Here is a 16,783-nt window from a genome sequence, read left to right as displayed (position 1 = left end):
CTGGACATTCGGACACATATAGAAACTATGTGGGACACTTTGTAGGGAGTAGTGTGGCCATTCGGACACAGTCCTGATCAGTGCTGTGATTGGTGCAGACAGGTAGGCTCTGTTAGCATGAAGCTAACCCTGAGGCTACGCGTCCACCAGACTCTTTAGCCGACGACCCGGTTCTTCTTCTCCGTCCACATCAGGAACGTGTGGTGTAGAAACAACAGGTACTGGTGTCATGTTCCTGGTTCCTGTCTAGTCCGTTCTTTAGTCATCCTGCCGTGTTCTGTTGTTTCCATCCTGCTGCTTGTTTTCTCATCCGTTTAGCTTCTCTTGTTACTGTAGTTTCTGGATCATCCTGCATTTTGTTTGTTTTTCAGACTAAAAACTCACATCAGACCGGGTCTCGATTCCGTGTCCTGTATTCTGCAAGCGTTAAAAATCCCTGACAGGCGCTCTACAGAAAAAGTCATAAGGGTTATCAATCATGCAGCTTGTATGGATCATACAAATAATTTACTTTTAAAAGCACGTTGCCTCAGATTTTGTGACTTGCTTCAGTTTAAAATAACTCAATTTATGTTCAAAGTAAAAAGATGACATATAATATATAAAAGATGTTTAAAGACAGAGTTGCTGCGTACAACCTGAGAGGTAAAGCCGTGTTACAGAAACCATACGCCCCAACAAGCTGACATGTTTCCACTTATAGAGTAACTTTATGGAATCAACTAAGAGATCATTTAAAATTATGTAATAATATTATTCAGTTAAAAAAATATATATATATATAAAAAAGAAAATTGATGATTTATTTTGCTGCTTTATATTTTCTGGCTGATGACTTTCCGTATGTAAACGGTCTATAAGGCCGTATAACTGTGTAAATTAAAGACTGTAAATAAGGAGTAGGATTTAAATAAGCCTTGCACCTCCTTCTGCTCCTTCTCAAACAAGGTGTAATGTTACACCAATGTGCATCCTTGTTTTGTTTTTTGAGATAAATCTAAAAAAAGAGAAAGAAACGGTGAGAAGCTCCTCTCGTTTAATTTGTCCCATTAATGGGAAAATCTTGTAATTCTGATATTCTGAGCCTCTGCAGAGACAGAAATGTGTTTTCTGATCTGCTACACCAAAGCGGATCTGGAATGTAACGGGCGTTATAACCCTGCAGGCTGGTGACGTGGAGAAATGGTCCACCGGGGACATTTTTCACACACCTCCCCTGAGAGTGTGTGTTCATTGGGAAGAGGAGGTGGAGGAGGTCTGGGAGGAGAAACGCGTGAGTCATGATGAGGAGTCACAACATCAGAAGAAACAGATGTGGGTCTGCAGCTGGAAAACACCACAAATTCTCTACAACAGCTGATGAAGTTTATCCCGTTTCTCCGTGGAAGTTCTAAAATGAACTTAATAAGGAAAATGAGGATACAGCAGAACATCTGGCTGAACGATTCATCCAGGAATCCTCCGTCTGGAGATTCTTCCAGGATGTCTGACTGTCGTCTGAAGAGGAAAATACGGATTTCCATAGAAAGAAATCAAATATCCAGATTTATTTTGCTTCACAAAATTCATTTCAAAACTTTTTTTTTTTTAAAATCAAATAAAAATAATTCATTATCAAATTTTTGTTGTTTTTATTGATCTTTTTACTAGTTTTCTTGGACTTTAGAGCGGCAGAATGACAATCTGGACACTGGCTTGTTTTTTTTTTTTAGTTTTGTTCATTTTTTCTGTTTTTAAGTCGACAAAAATCAGCAACATCAAGAATGGAGAGAATTTAAATGGAATAAGAAAAATCGAATGAAATCAGGATGAAAGCGTGTCGTCCCGGCTCCAGTTTCCATCCAGTCCCGCTGCAGGAGCCGGCTTCTCCTAACCAAGCAGGAAGGTTCACATCAGGGATCCTCAGTCCTGCTCCTCCACAGTCCTGCTCCTCCTCCAGAGTCCTGCAGCTTTTAGACGTTACAGCTCACCTCCCTACCTGCTGCGCCTCCATCGGGGTTCAGCATCTTTCCGAGCCGCCAGAGGAAGCCTGGAATCGAACCACCAGCAGATGGCCGCTAGCCTCTGCAGCCGCCTGCTGCAGGAGGACACCAGACCTGGAGGAGCAGGACTGAGGATCCTGATCCTTTTCCGTCTGCTTTGATCGGGATGGAAGTGATCGGGTTCAATCAGCTGCGATATTGATCAGTGGATCCTGAAAGTGATCAGATCCAAAACGTTTGGGTGCAGAATCAGAACATTATTAAACACGGATTCCACTAAATCAGTAGAATATTTTGTTTCTGATGTCCCAAGTCTGCAGCCGGTGTGTGTTCGCTTCCAGAGATCCAGTTTCTGCTGAGAAACTTCACGTTTTACTCCTTTTCGGCTTGTTGCTGATATTTCTGCTCCTGATAACAGCAGAAGGTTCTTCAGCTGACAACACAGATGAATCTAGATGTTTATTCCCCATCAGTCAAAAGGTTAGGCAGGAAAAGATCAAACTGGACTTTGAGGATGGCCCAGTAAAGGACCACAGTTACCGGCACCGGCCACTGGGGGACAACACAGCTGGCGTGAAATTGGACGGATTAGCGCCGTTGTGAAGTCCAGCTTCTTTTAGCTTGTCTGTCTCTCATCAGGATTGAGAGACTTTATTTAACACACATTACAAATCGCCTTGATGACGGCAGCATCCTTCACCTCGCGTTCAGTCAGTTGACTGCAACTCGTTCAGAACGCTGCAGCTCGGTTTTGGACCGGTTCTAACAGGAGCAGGGTTAGTCCCAGCTGCACTTTGGTCAAACCAGCCAAACCATTAGAATAATATCTCCCCATTCCCACCAGAGGTGGCGCTGCACTAGTATTTAGCAGAAGAGAGGACAAGACCGGCGTGAAGAAGAAAACTCTGTTTCCTCCTCCTGCCAGTTAAACATGGAGACCAAACTATGGCTGTTTTGGGTTTTTATTGTGTCTTATGCAAGTATCCTGCAGAAATCCACTGCAACAATGGACGCAGTATGAACACCAGACGAGGCAGAGGACCCTTAACGCCATCGCTATGGATTTACCAGACAGTATATGAAAGATGGACGGAAAAGTGAATCCAATGCGGAAGTGCATAAAACTGCAGTTCCCCCTTCATCCACTAGGGGCTGCAAAGCAGAGCGAATCCCCATAGACTCCCATGTTAAAAAGACCAACTTCACAGCAGAAATAAACATGTTTACAGCAGAAATAAACATATTTACAGCAGAAATAACATGTTTACAGCAGAAATAAACATGTTTACAGCAGAAATAAACATATTTACAGCAGAAATAAACATGTTTACAGCAGAAATAAACACGTTTACAGCAGAAATAAACATGTTTATAGCAGAAATAAACATGTTTATAGCAGAAATAAACATATTTACAGCAGAAATATGTTTACAGCAGAAATAAACATATTTACAGCAGAAATAAACATGTTTACAGCACAAATAAGCATGTTTACAGCCTGGTACAAAAATCCATTTTAGGTTTAATAGGTCAGGTTTACCTTCATGACAACTGTGGGGGGAGTGAATTTTTTTCTAACCCGTCCGTTTAAAAGTAATTTAATCACGAGGTTCATCATATTTAGGGGCGTGTCCTTTTGATTGACAGGTACCCGATCTCCCGCTTCAAGTCAGAAGAATGTAGAACAACCGTTGTTTTTAGCCAGTTAACAATGTGACTTAGCTTTAGCCCGCTTACCTCCGTTAGCTGGTTAGCTCCTGTTATCTCCAGGTTAGCTCTTAGCTACAGAAAGCTCGGAGTTCGCTCGATGTCAATCATCCACCATGACGCTCACAGCGTCATCACTGACCCCCTCTCTGCTCCACCTCTTTGCCCATATTTGCATTTTCAGGGCGAGACGACACACATGTCCCTGCCACCGAGCTTCAATTCGGCTCTTCAGAAACCTACGGGTGACGTCACGGAGGCTCCGCCCATCTTTTATATACAGTCTATGGTGTTCCCTCATAATGCAATGCTACACCAAATGCAGGAAGTTATTTATTTTTTATAGTCCACTTCCTGTATTTGGTCCGCTTAAAATGGACTGAGACCTGCATTTGAAGGCGGACCGAGTCCGCTTCTTTGGTCCGAATCAGAACTTGTTTGGCACGTTCACATTTCCCCAAATGAAGCAGCTTTCCGAGCAAACGGACCAGGATTCAGATCAAAAAGACTGATGTGAATTATTCCTTAAAGTCTCTGCATTGGTTACGTGTTTCTTTCTGTATTAATTTTAAAATCCTATTATTTGTTTTTAAAAGTCAACACAGCCTCGCCTTACTGAAAACGCCCAACCCGCTCCAGTCCTGCAGCCTGCACGCTCTCAGGTCTGTTAGCTGTCTGTAAATCCAACATGGGGGTTTCTTCCCAGCTGTTGGCCTGAAGCGTTGGGATTTCCTGCCACTGCACCTCCGACGGGCTGGGTCTCTTTCTGTTTTAAATCCTCCCATACCTCAGCTTTTCTCGTTGTCCTTTCACACAGCTGGACTTGTTGACTTCTTATGTTCTTCTTCTTCTTATTTTATCCTGTTTTATTGTGTTACTGTTACTGGTCATTTTATTGCTTTTTAGCTGTTTAGTATGCCGTTTGTACTGGTTGTTGAGCCCAGAGGTGTGTACACCGCCATGGTTGGATTAGACTGGATCATCAACGATCCACCAGGAGATCCTGCTGGAATGCTAACCGGGGCTTTGGCGTGAAGTCTCCACCCTACGTCCTGCTCCATCAGCTGATGCCTCAGATCCATTTCTAACACACTAAAAGGTTTATTTCTTCTCAACAACAGCCGAGTTTTATCTTCAGGACACTTTGTGTTTTCATGAGGGCATGTTTTACCTTGCGTACAGAGACTCTGCAGATGCAGGGGTCCAACACTCCTGTGGCTGGATTCGCACTCATTTTACACACAAAGGAGAACTTCTTCCTCCATCGCACACAGTTCTGCTGCACCTCCTCCCTGTAAACAGACAAACACACACAATTTAGACTTAAAGTAAAGCTGCAGGCACCAAACTGAAGCAAAACTCAGGTGTTGGTGAATCTTTGAGCCGTGTGAAGCATCACCTTCCTCCATCGAGACTGAACTCAGCCAGATGCTGAATAACGTCTTCCAGTTAGCTGTATCCATAGGCTAAACTGGTGGTGGGTTATTAAATATGTGACAAGGGTGAAGTCCGCGGTATAAAGTGGATGGAATAAATGTCTAGGACTTGGCCCAACCTGTAGTCCAGCCTGCCTTTCACTCCCACGTCACACAGTGGAGAACATTGGTGAAGGTAGGACAGATCAATATCATCTATAGGGGATAAATATCATCTATAGGGGATGAATATCATCTATACGGGATAAATATCATCTATACGGGGTAAATATCATCTATACGGGGTAAATATCATCTATATGGGATAAATATCATCTATAGGGGATGAATATCATCTATACGGGGTAAATATCATCTATACAGGGTAAATATCATCTATACGGGATGAATATCATCTATACGGGGTAAATATCATCTATACAGGGTAAATATCATCTATATGGGGTAAATATCATCTATAGGGGATGAATATCATCTATACGGGGTAAATATCATCTATACGGGGTAAATATCATCTATACGGGATGAATATCATCTATACGGGGTAAATATCATCTATAGGGGATGAATATCATCTATACGGGGTAAATATCATCTATACGGGGTAAATATCATCTATAGGGGATGAATATCATCTATACGGGGTAAATATCATCTATACAGGGTAAATATCATCTATACGGGATGAATATCATCTATACGGGGTAAATATCATCTATACGGGGTAAATATCATCTATATGGGATAAATATCATCTATAGGGGATGAATATCATCTATACGGGGTAAATATCATCTATACAGGGTAAATATCATCTATACGGGATGAATATCATCTATACGGGGTAAATATCATCTATACAGGGTAAATATCATCTATATGGGGTAAATATCATCTATAGGGGATGAATATCATCTATACGGGGTAAATATCATCTATACGGGGTAAATATCATCTATAGGGGATGAATATCATCTATACGGGGTAAATATCATCTATACGGGGTAAATATCATCTATAGGGGATGAATATCATCTATACGGGGTAAATATCATCTATACAGGGTAAATATCATCTATACGGGATGAATATCATCTATACGGGGTAAATATCATCTATACGGGGTAAATATCATCTATAGGGGATGAATATCATCTATACGGGGTAAATATCATCTATACGGGGTAAATATCATCTATACGGGATGAATATCATCTATATGGGGTAAATATCATCTATACGGGGTAAATATCATCTATACGGGATGAATATCATCTATACGGGATGAATATCATCTATACGGGATGAATATCATCTATACGGGGTAAATAGAGGTCAGAGAGGAGACCACATGTCCAGAGGGAGGTCAGAGAGGAGACCAGACATCCAGAAGGAGGTCAGAGAGGAGACCACATGTCCAGAAGGAGGTCAGAGAGGAGACCACATGTCCAGAGGGAGGTCAGAGAGGAGACCACATGTCCAGAGGGAGGTCAGAGAGGAGACCACATGTCCAGAGGGAGGTCAGAGAGGAGACCACATGTCCAGAAGGAGGTCAGAGAGGAGACCACATGTCCAGAGGGAGGTCAGAGAGGAGACCACATGTCCAGAAGGAGGTCAGAGAGGAGACCACATGTCCAGAAGGAGGTCAGAGAGGAGACCACATGTCCAGAGGGAGGTCAGAGAGGAGACCAGACATCCAGAAGGAGGTCAGAGAGGAGACCAGACATCCAGAAGGAGGTCAGAGAGGAGACCACATGTCCAGAAGGAGGTCAGAGAGGAGACCAGACATCCAGAAGGAGGTCAGAGAGGAGACCACATGTCCAGAAGGAGGTCAGAGAGCAGACCACATGTCCAGAAGGAGGTCAGAGAGGAGACCAGACATCCAGAAGGAGGTCAGAGAGGAGACCACATGTCCAGAAGGAGGTCAGAGAGGAGACCAGACATCCAGAAGGAGGTCAGAGAGGAGACCACATGTCCAGAAGGAGGTCAGAGAGGAGACCACATGTCCAGAAGGAGGTCAGAGAGCAGACCACATGTCCAGAAGGAGGTCAGAGAGGAGACCACATGTCCAGAAGGAGGTCAGAGAGGAGACCACATGTCCAGAAGGAGGTCAGAGAGGAGACCACATGTCCAGAAGGAGGTCAGAGAGGAGACCACATGTCCAGAGGGAGGTCAGAGAGGAGACCACATGTCCAGAGGGAGGTCAGAGAGGAGACCACATGTCCAGAAGGAGGTCAGAGAGGAGACCAGATGTCCAGAAGGAGGTCAGAGAGGAGACCACATGTCCAGAAGGAGGTCAGAGAGGAGACCAGACATCCAGAAGGAGGTCAGAGAGGAACTACTGCTCCTCTGGATTTAAACCAGTCAGAAGAGGAGGTTGAGATATGTGGTCGGACGCCTCCTCCTGGTATTTTTTGGACATGTCCAACTGGAGGGACAGAACCAGGAGGTGTTAGAGGGATTATTTCTCCCTTCTGGCCTCAGGATCTTGCAGGAGGAGCTGGAAAGAGGGACGTTCGAGTCTCCCTCCCGAGCCCGTTGCCATGGCGACCTGACCTCAGATAAGAAAACAGATGGGTGGACAGTTTGTGTGGAAATGTGAGCGGAAGTTACGTCATTCCACAGATTTCTCCACCGTCCAACTTCCTGTATCTCCACCCACCTTCAGCTTCAGACGGTGCGTTCACTGCACCTCCGACGTGCAGGACGAAGCTGTTCTCTTTCCTTTTGCCTTGCTAATAACGTCTCATCATTATTTACATTCACTTGACACAAAACGTACGAGCCAACAGCGTCTGCTTCATGTCGGACTCTGAGCTGGTTGTTAAAACTGTGTCCTGCTGTTACGCAACACTTGCTGTCCTGGCTGGCTCGCCACTGAACCTTCAGACACGACTTGGTGGGACAGGAAGCACAAACTGTCCACCAGGACCAGAACCAGAACCAGGAAGGAAAACCTCCATCAGGACCAGAATCAGAACCAGGAAGGAAAACCTCCATCAGGATCAGAACCAGAACCAGGAAGGAAAACTTCCGCTTCCTGAAGCCAAACCGGGAGCCGGTTCCGCGTCCTGAAGCCAAACCGGGAGCCGGTTCCGCGTCCTGAAGCCAAACCGGGAGCCGGTTCCGCTTCCTCAAGCCAAACCGGGAGCCGGTTCCGCGTCCTGAAGCCAAACCGGGAGCCGGTTCCGCGTCCTGAAGCCAAACCGGGAGCCGGTTCCGCGTCCTGAAGCCAAACCGGGAGCCGGTTCCGCGTCCTGAAGCCAAACCGGGAGCCGGTTCCGCGTCCTGAAGCCAAACGGGAGCCGGTTCCGCGTCCTGAAGCCAAACCGGGAGCCGGTTCCGCTTCCTGAAGCCAAACCGGGAGCCGGTTCCGCGTCCTGAAGCCAAACCGGGAGCCGGTTCCGCGTCCTGAAGCCAAACGGGAGCCGGTTCCGCGTCCTGAAGCCAAACCGGCTCCCGGTTTCGCGTCCTGAAGCCAAACCGGGAGCCGGTTCCGCTTCCTGAAGCCAAACCGGGAGCCGGTTCCGCTTCCTGAAGCCAAACCGGGAGCCGGTTCCGCTTCCTGAAGCCAAACCGGGAGCCGGTTCCGCGTCCTGAAGCCAAACCGGGAGCCGGTTCCGCTTCCTGAAGCCAAACCGGAGCCGGTTCCGCGTCCTGAAGCCAAACCGGGAGCCGGTTCCGCGTCCTGAAGCCAAACCGGAGCCGGTTCCGCGTCCTGAAGCCAAACCGGGAGCCGGTTCCGCGTCCTGAAGCCAAACCGGGAGCCGGTTCCGCGTCCTGAAGCCAAACCGGGAGCCGGTTCCGCGTCCTGAAGCCAAACCGGGAGCCGGTTCCGCTTCCTGAAGCCAAAGCGGGAGCCGATGAAAAAATGAAACGGGAGAAAAACGATGTGCGTGATGAGGAAGTTCAGTCATCGGACTTGGGTTTCTTTAAAGGAGGATCATGTCTAAAACAGGCAGGGCACATCCAACACATCCTGCTTCCGTCTTTTCAGTCCTAACATGAAAAACTACATAATAAGAAGCAGTTTTGCCGTTATTTATATTATAATTTGCTCCAAACAAGTTTTTTTTTCCAGCAGCCGAGAAGGAAAATAAACTACAGAAGACGTGAGTCCAAACAGCACATGGTTTATGTGCGTCATCGGGACAGGACAAGGTAAAATGACAAACCAGCCACTTACTTTGGAATTAAGTTTAATTCGGAATTGTCATTTTCATCCAGAATTAGGTGTTTACATGGTCATTTTTCTGTTTAAAGCAGATTTACTTTTATCCTGAATAAAAGAGGAATTAAAGCTCCGTAACAGCACTGATCAGATGAAACTCCCAACCAGCTGGTTGGACCTGAAGAAGCTCTTCATGTCAGAGGAGAGAAACTTTTAAAAGCCAAGAAGAAGAAGCCGAGTCGTCTTGTCAGGTTCAGACAGGAGCCAGCGTAAAGCAGGACTTCCTCGTCCAACCAAGCAGCTGTCCAAAGCGTCTACACAGCCATCATCGAGCTACGAGTCCCAACCTGACTGACGTTCAGCTCTAACCCCATGTCTCACAGTGGCTTTTATTTCTTTTCATGACATGAGAACCGTCCCACACCTCAGTCACACGACACACCTTCCTGTGGAATGGGATATCAGGTAAACAGGAAACCTGTAGACCAAGGCCAGATTATCCAATGGGCATTATGGGGACGGGCCCAGGGGCCCACGCCCACTTGGAGCCCATCTGGAGACGAGTGGGGCCCACATTTTGCAGTTTGGACATGAAACAAAATGTACATAAAAGCCAGATAGTTACACCACAGTGTCCAGTGCATTGCTACTGGTACCACTGGCTGAGAGATGTTAGAAATTCACAATTTTCACAATATCGCGCTGAGGAAATGGGGCCCGTGGGGCACTCTGGGCCCAGATGGCCTGTGCACTCTTAATCCGGCCCTGCTGCAGGTAACTCTTATCAACCATAAATGTACATTCAGCTCAGCAAACACGGTGTCTTCGTCATGTGTCAACATCCCACTTCCAATTCTCAAAGTTATCTAAACAAAAGAAATCACTGTGACCTCGGTTCACCAGAAAATGCACAAATGAGGTTGTACAACCCCGGGTCCAAGGTTGGGACAGTGTGTAAAACCTGAACGAAAACATCATTCAGTCGTCTCCATATTTTAACAACACATATGTTCTTCCCTACAGAACATAAACAACATGTCAGATGTTGAAACTTTTACTGTTTTAGAAATTTTACCAATATATTTGAATGACATAACTCATATTTTATCATTTCATGCTGAATATGAGCCGAATGTAAATCTGACGGCAGGACCACGTCTGTAGACGGCTGCAACTGGAGCAACAGAAGGCTGGAGAGTAACTGGAACCAACCACAAACATTCATTCATTCATCATCCTAACCGCTTAGTACGATGAAGGGTCGCAGGGAAGCTGGAGCCTATCCCAGCAGTCTTCAGGCGAAAGGCAGGGGACATCCTGGACATCTCGCCACTCCATCACACGGCCAATCAGAAACAACTGATGATTAATTAGGTTAACTATTGGCAGCCCAGTAACATGACTGGTTTAACTGGGAGCAGCCCAGTAACATGACTGGTTTAACTGGGAGCAGCCCAGTAACATGACTGGTTTAACTGGGAGCAGCCCAGTAACATGACTGGTTTAACTGGGAGCAGCCCAGTAACATGACTGGTTTAACTGGAAGCAGCCCAGTAACATGACTGGTTTAACTGGAAGCTACCCAGTAACATGACTGGTTTAACTGGGAACAGCCCAGTAACATGACTGGTTTAACTGGAAGCACCCCAGTAACATGACTGGTTTAACTGGGAGCAGCCCAGTAACATGACTGGTTTAACTGGAAGCAGCCCAGTAACATGACTGGTTTAACTGGAAGCAGCCCAGTAACATGACTGGTTTAACTGGGAGCAGCAAAAGGAGCATTTCAGAGGCAGAGTCTCTCAGATGGAAAGGTGGACAGAGCTTCACCAGTCTGAGACAAACTGGGTCTGAACATTGTGGAATATTTTAACATAAAATGGTGAAGAATTTAAAGATCCGGCCATCCCAGTGGATGAAATCATCGAAAGATTCATAGAATCAGGAGGGATCTCTGTGTGGACGGGTCAGAGCTGACGATCTAACCGGATGCCGGTTAATCTTGGGGTCCTCAGGCAGCTCTGCAGTAAAAGCAGACGTGATTCTCTACTGGAAACCAGTACATGGACTCAGGAATACTTCCAGAAATCAGTCTGTCAACACATAATAATATGTTTACTATCATAATAAGAATTTTAAAATCCAGATCTGCATGTCATTATCTCTTGGTTTACTGGAGAGATGTTGGGAAAGGCTGGCACGCCAGGGGCTCGAACCTTTTCCCCCGTTCCCAACCCGCCTCCGGAACCACTGAGCCACCACTCCCCTATTTGATGGGACTCTGGTTTTATTTATGTTTTACACAGAAAGCAGCCCTTCATGTGGGGATGTTGGCTTGTGTTTGCACATTCTTCAGTACATGTAAATGTTGCTGAATGGAAATGTTCTGATGTGTAAGAGCAAAGTTCCAGGTCTGGGTGTGATCTGAACTACTTTTCTTTCTTCACTTCTCTAACGGTGTCCTTCAGTTTGCAGCTCTGAAAACACCCTGAAGGGAAGAAATGCAGGAAGTGGCCACACAGGTTGTGCTGCTTCTTTGCTTTCAGCCAGCCTGCCTTCACAAACACACCTTTGTGTGGCAGGTTGCTACAGGCATGCTGTGAAGCTGCATCTCACAGCTGGCTGGGCTCACAACACTCAGGTATTTGAATCTCCACTTCTAGAAATAATACATAAAAAGTGGGCAGAAAAAGCATCAGAACATCAGATATAAACTGAGGAAGCGGCTCGTGTGCAGTCACAGCTGAAAGTTTTCCTGGTGTTCAGGTCTGGATCGGCTTTCCTTTCACAGCTCCGTCTCTGATGGATGGATCTCAGGAATGAGCTGGATGGACTCGCATTCCTCTGAGCCTTTACGCCCTAACTTATCTATCTCCCCCTGAATATTTCCACACAAGATTTGGGCTTGTGAGCGTCTCCTTGTTTTAATCGGGTGGAATCCAACATGTCACATCTGGCCTCAGTAGGAGTGAGTATTTAAACAGAGGTGGAAAGCCATGCTCAGGTCGCTATCAGAACATCATCTCATCATAATTATGGGAATATTATTAGACTTCCAAATGAAGATGTCAAATTTAGGATCATTAGTAAATAATTATAAAATACAATAAGACCTGAAGATTATATTTAATTAACTGTAAATGTGTTGAGGACATTCTGAGCAGACAGATGTGTTTTAAGCTTGCTGGCTGCAACAGGTCAGTTACACACAGCATCACTCAGCTACACGAAGAGGAAGTAGACGAGTGATTTAATGTCATGTGTTTGGAACTTTTGTCTTTTATTTATTTTATCGTCTATTTTTTTCTATGTCATCTGAAATGACATAAAAATAAAAGAAGTATCTTCACCACTGCGAGGGCTCCTGACGATCCCGGTCTCCACAGAAAGATGAGACGTGTGAGGTTACTACAGATGTGTCAGAATTAAGATTCTATTCTATTCTATTCTGCAGTCGTTTAGCAGAAGCTTTTATCCAAAGGGACTTACGTATGAGTGAGAACAACACAAGCACAAAATCAAGCAGTAGAGGACATGGTAGGAAGTGGACTGTCCAGCTGGACGCAGGTCCTTCCATGAAGTGCTATGGGATAGATGTGTTACTGTGTCATGTAGGAATGAGTCAATTACTTCTAGGAATTAGTGAAGTCATGTCTGATGAGGAACGTGAAGCTGAGCAGTTTTCCAGATGTTTTAATAACGCTGGCAAATACACCAGGAAGCCATCCGTCCAGAAAGAAGTGAGTCCATTATATCTTATTATAGGAAGAGACACTTCACTATGAAACCCCCTTCATCTCCATGGGTACCAGGACCTTCATGTCCATGGAAACTAGGAGGACCCCCTTCATCTCCATGGAAACCAGGACCTTCATGTCCATGGAAACTAGGAGGACCCCCTTCATCTCCATGGAAACTAACAGGACCCCCTTCATCGCCATGGAAACTAGGAATGGCATCTCCATGGAAACTAGGAGTGCCATCTCCATGGAAACTAGGAATGCCATCTCCATGGAAACTAGGAGAATCCCCTTAATCTCCATGGAAACTAGCAGGACCCCCTTCATTTCCATGGAAACTAGGAATGTCATCTCCATGGAAACTAGGAATGTCATCTCCATGGAAACTAGGTTACCTGAATCTCTATGGAAACTAGCAAAACCTTCATCTCCATGGAGACTAGCAAAACCTTCATCTCCATGGAGACTAGCAGGTTTCCAAACAAAGGCAGAGTAACAGGACACAATTAGCAGTTTTTTTTAGAGCTGGAATAAGAGAGCTACAGTAAAACGTGATGTGTGATTATAGCTTCTCGCTGCCAGAGTTTCTGTCCTACAGCAATGAGACAGACGTCCTCGTAACCAGTAAAGCCTCTGCTTTCATGTGTGTGTGGTTTGCTTGAAGTGGAGAAATTGGCCGAACTGGACAAGTGGACAGCGTTGTCATGTTTTTCTGTTTGGGTTTGAACTGTTTGGTTTGGATGTAAATGTTTGGTAGAGTCTTTTAACCGTGTTTGTCTGCATCTTGTTGCTGCGCTTCATGTTGAGACTGTTGCTTCTTCGTGTCTGCAAACATCCTCTGGACTGTAGAATCTCATGTTCATTAAGAAGAGATTAATGCTGATTGTTTCACTGCTGTTGAATAAAGTGCCTTTGATGCATCATGTTTCACTTCCTATTTCCCCAGTTATTCATCCTGACAGCAAACTAAGCTGTGATAAAAACCTTTCTGTAAATGTCTGATCATCTGGAAAATATACCAAGTCCGATCTTTGCAAATGTTCCATCCAGCAGACACTGGATAGTTCGAAGGAAAAGTGTTATTTAGAGAGACAGCAGACAGCAGGCGGAGCAGACTCAGAAGCAGCACATCAGACTTCTTACACTTCCCTTTTTTAACGGCAATACCAAAACCACTTCTGAGCTGCTGTCCACGCTGTCTCAGTTTCACTGCTGCAAAGCTATTTATTACTTCTGCAGTGTTACTCTGCTTATCAGTCGCTCTGACAAAGCAATCCGGTTTGCAGCATCAATAAAAGGTCTACTGATGAAGAGTAAAACCTTATAAGAGAAAGATTTAGAGGAAATAGAACAATAAAGACAAAATGGAAACAGGTGAGGGGGTCCAGTTTGGGTTTAAAATAAAAATTTGGTCTTTTTTTTTTTTTTTTTTAAAGTCTGCTAAAATCTCCCTTAGCAAAGACCAAGACCAGAAATCATCGGTTGATGCTTAGAAACCACTGAGTCCTAAAGCACGAACACCAATCACTCCACCATGCATTGTAACTGGCACACAGTCGCAGGAGGATGTTGGAAAGAAGAAGCCATAAAACACAGTTTTAGGTGAACAGAAAGAGATGTGTGTTTCTCGGTCAGATGTTTGAAGGAAGTAGGATGCTGGAGTTTGATGCTGGGTGCTGACGGGTACGCTGGATGTTTTTCAGGGATAAACGTTCACATCAAGGAAATGCTTAGTTCCCAGGAAGTCTGGGGTTGTTTCAGCAGATGTAAGACAGACTGACTTCACAGACACATTTATAAACTATTCTTTTTTTTCAATATAAGAATCAAACCAGTTTATAAACCTCCTTAACGGAGTGATCCATTTGCAAGCCATCATGGACAAAAAGTAGCATTGTAGTTCAGCATATAAAGTAGACAGCTTTGCTTTGCACCAAAAATAAAATGGAGTGACTTCAGGGACTTATGGTCACAAAATATTTCAGAACATTATGCTGATAAACTGAAATACGAACCAAGTTCATCATAGCGGTAGTCCTGGTTATTCTAAATTGGGAGGAGGCACTAATCTTAAACAGACACAACATTCAGCCATTATTAGTTGTTTTCCCTCAAGTCCAACTTCCAGTACCTGGTTGGACCCCGTTTTCATCAAGAACTGCTCTCATTTTTGTGTGATGGATCCAACATTCCTCAAAGATTTTACTCTAGAATGAAATCAAGCATCACACAGATGCTGCAGATTTGTCAGCTGCACATCCTGATGAGAATCTCATGTTCCACCACATCCTGATGAGAATCTCATGTTCCACCTCATCCTGATGAGAATCTCCCGTTCCACCACATCCTGATGAGAATCTCCCGTTCCACCACATCCTGATGAGAATCTCCCGTTCCACCACATCCTGATGAGAATCTCCCGTTCCACCTCATCCTGATGAGAATCTCCCGTTCCACCACATCCTGATGAGAATCTCATGTTCCACCTCATCCTGATGAGAATCTCCCGTTCCACCACATCCTGATGAGAATCTCCCGTTCCACCTCATCCTGATGAGAATCTCATGTTCCACCACATCCTGATGAGAATCTCCCGTTCCACCACATCCTGATGAGAATCTCCCGTTCCACCACATCCTGATGAGAATCTCCCGTTCCACCACATCCTGATGAGAATCTCCCGTTCCACCACATCCTGATGAGAATCTCCCGTTCCACCACATCCTGATGAGAATCTCATGTTCCACCTCATCCTGATGAGAATCTCATGTTCCACCTCATCCTGATGAGAATCTCCCGTTCGACCTCATCATGATGAGAATCTCCCGTTCCACCACATCCTGATGAGAATCTCATGTTCCACCTCATCCTGATGAGAATCTCCCGTTCCACCACATCCTGATGAGAATCTCCCGCTCCACCTCATCCTGATGAGAATCTCATGTTCCACCACATCCTGATGAGAATCTCCCGTTCCACCTCATCCTGATGAGAATCTCATGTTCCACCTCATCCTGATGAGAATCTCATGTTCCACCTCATCCTGATGAGAATCTCCCGTTCCACCACATCCTGATGAGAATCTCATGTTCCACCTCATCCTGATGAGAATCTCCCGTTCCACCTCATCCTGATGAGAATCTCCCGTTCCACCTCATCCTGATGAGAATCTCCCGTTCCACCTCATCCTGATGAGAATCTCCCGTTCCACCTCATCCTGATGAGAATCTCCCGTTCCACCACATCCTGATGAGAATCTCATGTTCCACCTCATCCTGATGAGAATCTCCCGTTCCACCTCATCCTGATGAGAATCTCCCGTTCCACCACATCCTGATGAGAATCTCATATTCCACCACATCCTGATGAGAATCTCATGTTCCACCTTATCCTGATGAGAATCTCCCGTTCCACCTCATCCTGATGAGAATCTCCTGTTCCACATCATCACCATGAGAATCTCATGTTCCACCTCATCCTGATGAGAATCTCCCGTTCCACCTCATCCTGATGAGAATCTCCCGTTCCACCTCATCCTGATGAGAATCTCCCGTTCCACCTCATCCTGAAGAGAATCTCCCGTTCCACTTCATCCTGATGAGAATCTCCCGTTCCACCTCATCCTGATGAGAATCTCCTGTTCCACTTCATCCTGATGAGAATCTCCTGTTCCACTTCATCCTGATGAGAATCTCCCGTTCCACCTCATCCTGATGAGAATCTCATGTTCCACCACATCCTGATGAG

The 16,783-nt window shown here is 45.3% G+C and overlaps 1 protein-coding gene across 1 annotated transcript in view; it reads right to left on the bottom strand.

Annotated features, from left to right (window-relative positions):
* LOC306768732 (early estrogen-induced gene 1 protein-like) overlaps positions 1-16,783 on the bottom strand; it is a 47,924-nt gene that overhangs the window by 16,140 nt on the left and 15,001 nt on the right. The window contains exon 3 of the mRNA XM_079257151.1: positions 4,861-4,981. Within this exon, the coding sequence (XP_079113277.1) occupies positions 4,861-4,981 (121 nt within the window). The remainder of the gene's footprint in view (positions 1-4,860; positions 4,982-16,783) is intronic.

This window comes from Telmatherina bonti, assembly GCF_933228915.1.
Source record: "Telmatherina bonti genome assembly, chromosome: 17".
Lineage (NCBI taxonomy): Eukaryota > Metazoa > Chordata > Actinopteri > Atheriniformes > Telmatherinidae > Telmatherina > Telmatherina bonti.
Note: the sequence above shows the minus strand (reverse complement) of the source record. Positions and strands in the feature narration are given on the sequence as shown.